This window comes from Populus trichocarpa, chromosome 9 (genome assembly GCF_000002775.5).
Source record: "Populus trichocarpa isolate Nisqually-1 chromosome 9, P.trichocarpa_v4.1, whole genome shotgun sequence".
NCBI lineage: Eukaryota > Viridiplantae > Streptophyta > Magnoliopsida > Malpighiales > Salicaceae > Populus > Populus trichocarpa.
Window position 1 is genome coordinate 1,191,870 of NC_037293.2, and position 6,225 is coordinate 1,198,094.

A 6,225-nucleotide genomic window follows, 5' to 3' on the forward strand; every position below is an offset into this window, starting at 1 on the left:
AAACTGAAATTGTTCTTGACTTTTATTCTGTTTGCGGCTAAACGATACAGGTCTTGGGAAATTAGTATATTTCATATTGGAGTTGCGTTTCTTGGACAAAGAAACAAATTAAAAGCCATCCATAAGTACAAAATGTCTCAAGATTCATGGCTTCTAAATAATAAGCATGATGATTATTGTCTTAATCTCATTTTTAACTCTTCATATGCTCGAGAGAGGGTAGAGGCAGGGCTAAACAGATGGATTAAGCCGTTAACAGTTCAAATCCTTGATTCAAAAGAGCCCCAGTAACCCATAGCTTCAAATTTGGCAAGTTCATGTCCTGCTCACTTTCTTTAACCTGTTTTGGCAATAATAATTTATATATCAATCCATGAATAAACAGCATGAAGTAATCAAAGAAAGCTTAATGAAGATAGTGAAGAAAACTCACATTTAAAGTAAATGTTAATACAAACCCCTCAGAAGTTGTAGCCAAGTTTGAGTTTTGAACACTGAAGCTTGTAAGGGACTCGAGAGCCCTATAGAGCGAGGGTGCAACGCCTTCTCCCTTGTTGCACACCAATCTCACGTAAAACCCTCTTTCTTCCACTTGAAACACATCCATCTAAAACCCCAGATGCAAAGTTAAACAAGTTTCAATAGTATAATTACTTGTTGTGCTAGTCAAAATAAAGTATCATAATTAAACAAACCTTGATGATCTTCTTGCGAATTGGATGGTTGTTACTTGTATTTTGAAGATTCTTTGGATTTCTATTTGACCCTTGATATCTATCTGATCCTATTAAGGATGATTCAAGGCTGGCAATATCAGCTTTTAGCTTATTGGCTTGCATTTGCAGCTCTTGCACAAATAATACGGCATCCCCAATTATGGAGGCCTTGTCCATCTGTAGTTCTCCAAGGATTAGTGTCATGATATATATATATATATATATATATATATATATATATATATATATATATATATATATATATATATATATATTCACCTGGGAATATCCCTACTGTTACAGTACAGCAATTTAAATAGCAAATGCAGTCCTGAATACATTTAACAAAGTAAATATTTCTTGCTCGGAATCGAAAACTGATAATCTTTTAACTTATAATGAGCTTGAGCATTCGAGCTTGTCTGGCATTAATGGTAATGTCAAAGTTAAAGTTAGGTCAGGATCACATAAATAGGAATACATACCTTAGTTATATTAGGAACCAAGGACCGCAAAGCATAGAGCTTCTCCTTCATCCTACCCCTCCTCCTTCGCTCCGAAATCAATGTCCTTGATCGATCCTTCTTCGTCTTCTTAGTCGTTGTGGCGGTTCCAGAAGAGTCTTCCTCATCAGTATCTTCTTCAGCCTCTAATCCCATGTCCCCGTCAAAACTCGGCAATGCAATGGGGACGTAATTGGGATCCTGTTCCATTGCACTAGAAGTGTGTGTAGGAACATGGTTGATGAGATCACAATCAAATTTATCTCCTGTGGACAGACCAAATTGGTTATCGACCAAAAAGCCATTGATAAGATCACAATCGAAAGCAGTGATTTCATTCTCTCCTCGAATTAGATCAATGTATCGATCGAAGTTGGCTTCATCAATGAAATCTTGCAACTGAAACTGAAAATTAGTCTGTGCTGCTAAAGGGTTTCCAGTTGGATCATCCATCCTATCCATTCCTTGAAAAAGAGAGGTCTCTTTCAAGTAAAAATTGATGGGAATTGGGAGGGCCATAATCTTCTCCTATATAGGAAGGTTTACATGGTTTTTTTTTAAAAAAAAAAAAGGGTGTGAACGGAATCTAGATGGAGAATTAATCTCTGACGTTGGAAGTGTTTTTAGTTTATGTTAGGGAGGTTTCTGAAACAATAAAATTAAAAAAATAAACTATGGCTTTTAGTGACCTGTTAGTGCTTCCACGAATTACAATATTACAACTTGTCATCTTAGATCCTTCGAAGGGGAATGAATTTGACTGTATTTAGTAATGTGATGTCTGTGTTTTTCAAATAAAAATATGTTAAAATAATAGTTTTTTATTTTTGATATAAGTATATTAAAATTATTAAAAAAATTGAAAATTTATTTAAAAAACAGATATTATCACGCATGCTTAAGAAAATAAAAAACTAGTCAATCTTACAACATTGGAGTTCTGGTTTTAGGCTCTGTGATCTTTTCTCTGTTTCAAGTAGTCTTACAATATTGAATTGAGGAAAATGGAGCTTTGGGTCAGTTCGTTACTTCGAAAAGACCAATCCCAAATTAACGAACGAAGAGCCTTTGCTTCAAAACACATGGGATTGGCGAATTAATCTTACAATATTAATTTGCATTGTGTTTTGCTAGTAGAGGCTAATCCAAGGTCTAGATTGATATACATTAAAAAAAAATAGAAAGAAATCTGATTAATTTTGTAAAAATAATAATTTAGTCAATCCCGGATTAATATGGTCAAATCCCGGTTATTAATCCATTAACTTTTTAAAAAAAAAATAGTCATGATATTGTTTTAATTTTTTTTTTTTAAAAAGTAGATCAACTCTCCTCACCCATAACTTCAGCCTTGTTACATGATGAATTTTAGCTCAGATTTTAAAACTATGTTATGTAGATGCATGCTTAAGAAAAGAAAAGAGATAAAGAAGGACGCATACTTAATTATCCAAGGGCAGTGTGAAAGGTATATTCTGACGTTTGATGTGCTTTATTAAGGAAAATGAAATTGGGTTTTTATATTGGAGTCGTGGAAGGCCGTCTAAAGGTCCAGTTCCCTGGCGATGGGAAGGGTTTTTTTTTATATATATATAATTATGGATGTTCAAACTAGGCCCACTAACTAATTCTTGAAATTTTAAAGTTAACAATGAGATAAATTTTTAATGGTGATGAAATTTATGTTACTGAAATTAATAACTTCTAGAAAATAAATTTAAAATTTAATTAATTAAACTATAATTTTAAAATATGAGGAGTTTTTTTGGTTCGAAAGGATGAGGGTTCAGTGTTTTCAAGGGAGTAGAAGTGAGCAAAAAAAACTAAAAAAACTAGGAAAACCTGGAAAAAAAACTCAAAAACCGAACCATGAAAAAAACTGATTAAACCAATTAGAATATTAAAAAAACCGATCGGTTTGATTTCATAAGTCTGAAACTAAAAAATCATTAATAAAAAAACTGAACCAAAAAACTGAGTCAACCCGAAACCAAACCCATTAGAAATTACAAGGAAAAACCCGAAAAAACAATATAATTTTTTGTTTTTAATATAAAATAACCGAACCAAAACCGATTGGTTGGGTTTTGATTTTTATTCTAAAATAACCAAACTAAAAACAATTAGTTTGAACCATTTCAAGTTCTTAAAAAAATACTTCAATTTAATTATATTTTTAAATAAAAACCGAATCAAATAAAAAATAATCACCTCTGCCATAAAATAAAGCATCTGTTCAATCAGCAGTTAAAGCTTGTGATTCTCGATACTTGAAGATATATTTTGACGAATTTTGTATTCAAGTCACTAATGTTTTTAATATGTGCATTTCAATCCCCAACTTCTCATTTACCTCACATTCACCCCCAAGATCTCAAGGAGTTGGAGGGAGGGATGATGCTCTAATAACGTTACATAACTTGATGAAGTGGGTGTTATCCTCGGATAATCAAAAACCTAAGCTCCAAGCTTATTAGTAATATATATTACTTGAGAGTTTATTTATATGCTCAAGCTCTCTCTCTCTCTCTCTCTCTCTCTCTCTATATATATATATGATCACAAGCCATTAATTTCTCTAGCTCTATACTTTGCTTCGACTTCTAGAGCATCCTCAAACGAAGCCAAACTCTTGATGTTGACGGCAATGGAAGAAGCATGGAGCATCTAACAGATAGATTAATTTGAAGACCAGATCATTGATGATAAAGCTTGGTTCATTGTATACAGACAAGATGCAGCACTAATTAAAATGCTTGTCAGCAAACTTAAAAACGCAATTATGGATGGTAGATGAGCGATTGAAATCATTTAAAAAGGTGTCAGTAAACTCTACCATGATGCGAGCAAAAGAAATATCAACCTCTACTTGCTATTGTAATGGCAGGCAGGCATGCTCCATCAGCTATAACACACACAATTAACTAATTAATTACTCCTTATAATCATAATTAATATTCTTATTTAGATGAATGTGCATCGCACAATTTAAGCAGTGGATTCTACAACATGAACACGTTCCCTTATCCGCAGAATCAATTCTCTCTCGGTTGAAATACATTAAAGAAACTGTGAATGCCTCGTGCTTGCACGAGGTTAGCTCGTGGTGTCAGCATTGTTTCAATTTTTTTTTAGTTAATGCCTTTCCTACATCGAAGATCCCTCTATTCTTTCTTTTGTACTTAAAAGGTCTCTCTGCTATATTTTTATTTTGATATCATCCCTATATGTTACGGTTTTGTTCCATCGTATCATTCCATTAGTTAGTGTCGTTAATGCTGTTAAAACTTGACATTTATCATTTTTCTACATCATAAAATTTACTTTGGTCTCTATATTTTATTTTCTTACAAAAAAACTTCTTAATTGAAAGCTTCTTGATCACTATTTCTTATAATAAATAAATTTAGTCCCTAACAGTTTTTTCAATTAAGTTCTTATATGTCAAATTATAAAATTGGCCAAAATTATCAAAATAGATTTATGATATTATTGAAAATTAACGAGATAGAATATTACATATATATGTATGTGTTAACCAAGTCTTTTCTTTTTTAACTGTGGGTGTCTGGGTTAGCTTACGCACACCTCGACTAATTCTACAACACCCTGAAGTGAATGATCATATAAGCCTCTAGTGGCTACGAGGTTAAATAAGTTTTAATATTACATGTGTGTGTGTGTTAACTAAGTTTTACTTCCACAATCAGGGATACTAACATATGTTAATGTGGGGTTGGGAGTTTAAGAAGTTTTCATGCCTCGTCAATCTTACAGTCGTATGCTTTTCCACAGGAATTATGCTGCTGCTGGTGTGGATCCTGCTGTAATGGTCTTGAGCTTAATGACATTGACCTCGTTGAAATATGCATGATGTCTGGAGAGTTACTACCTACAGACTCAGGAAGTGATCATCAGTTCTTCATTCTCTTTTCCTGAAAAAATGTCATCTTTCGACAAGATAGAGACGTCATTCAAAAATGGGAGCCGGATACCAATAGTACTGAGAGGTTGGGCTCTGTAATTCGCCGTGTGGCTCTAGACATCCGCCAAAGCCTCAGCCTCGTTGAACTTGAAATGAAGTTCTTTTACGAAATTTCCTAGAGTTGGCGCTCTAAAATTCACGAGACCACCTAGATTTCCTAGTTTCAACGTCAGCCGGCTTTGACAATATTACTAACCTTTCCTGTCTGTAATGAAGTTCCGGCAAAGCAGGCAGCACAGAACTACAGCCACGATCCTAGCTGGTAAATGTGGTTCAAAGCAAATCGGAGCATACAAATTAAGCAACATTAAGACAAGGAATCGAATAGTACCTGTGAAGCTGCAAGCAGCATTTTATCCACAGTCATCGACTCAGATCAAAATGTTCACAGTGATTTCTTGATTTCAGTAATCTATCATGTAGTCAATGGCATCTAAACAGATTAAAAGTGAAAGACAAGAAACATCGAATACTAGAAAAGTCTTCCCATTAAAAAAGACTGCAATAGTTTACACCCTTGAAGAAAATTTCACCGTCTATTAGAACACTAGAGTGGCAGGATAATACATAGGAGTATTTTAATTATACTGGAGAATAAACTAAAACAGGAGAGAATCACTCTTGGTGGATTCACTGTAACGCTACTCATGTTTCATTGATGGATCCACTCATCATTTTGAACAACGTTTTTTTTTTTCCCATTTTGATCATATTTTTTTTGTTTGTTTTTCCTTTAATTTGCATTATCTCGAAAGTTTTGAAGGATGGTCATGTAATAAACTATGCTTCTATTTTGCAAAATCAAGAACTAATTGAGTTTGAAAATAGAAATTTTAAGGATTTTTTTTTTTTTTGTAAATCAAATTGGGATAAATGAATTATCACTTAGTATTATCCTCGGATGCTAACTAAACAAATAATAAAATTACTTAATATATAACTTTAATGTGTGCAAATATTCTCAAACCCTTACTTTATTGTATTTTTAATTGTTTCTATTATTTCAAAATCAATCTAAGAT

General features: G+C 33.1%; 1 protein-coding gene across 1 annotated transcript; it reads right to left on the reverse strand.

The window, feature by feature from the left end:
• Window positions 1-1,723, reverse strand: LOC7491172 (transcription factor FER-LIKE IRON DEFICIENCY-INDUCED TRANSCRIPTION FACTOR). Its single transcript, XM_002313505.4, has 4 exons — window positions 1,202-1,723; window positions 696-893; window positions 434-607; window positions 1-340 (listed from the first exon to the last, which is right to left on the reverse strand). Exons 1-4 carry the CDS (start codon window positions 1,679-1,681, stop codon window positions 245-247), a joined length of 948 nt encoding a protein of 315 aa, XP_002313541.3. The 5' UTR covers window positions 1,682-1,723; the 3' UTR covers window positions 1-244.
• Between the last annotated feature and the right edge of the window lie 4,502 nt (window positions 1,724-6,225).

Bases quoted from the DNA above. Each gene is read 5' to 3' on its own strand.
- LOC7491172 (XM_002313505.4), bottom strand. From the start codon at position 1,681: ATGGATAGGATGGATGATCCAACTGGAAACCCTTTAGCAGCACAGACT. The intron at 894-1,201 runs GTATGTATTCCT...GGAGAACTACAG, and splicing joins TGGTTCCTAATATAACTAAG to ATGGACAAGGCCTCCATAAT. The intron at 608-695 runs GTTTGTTTAATT...CTGGGGTTTTAG, and splicing joins TTCGCAAGAAGATCATCAAG to ATGGATGTGTTTCAAGTGGA.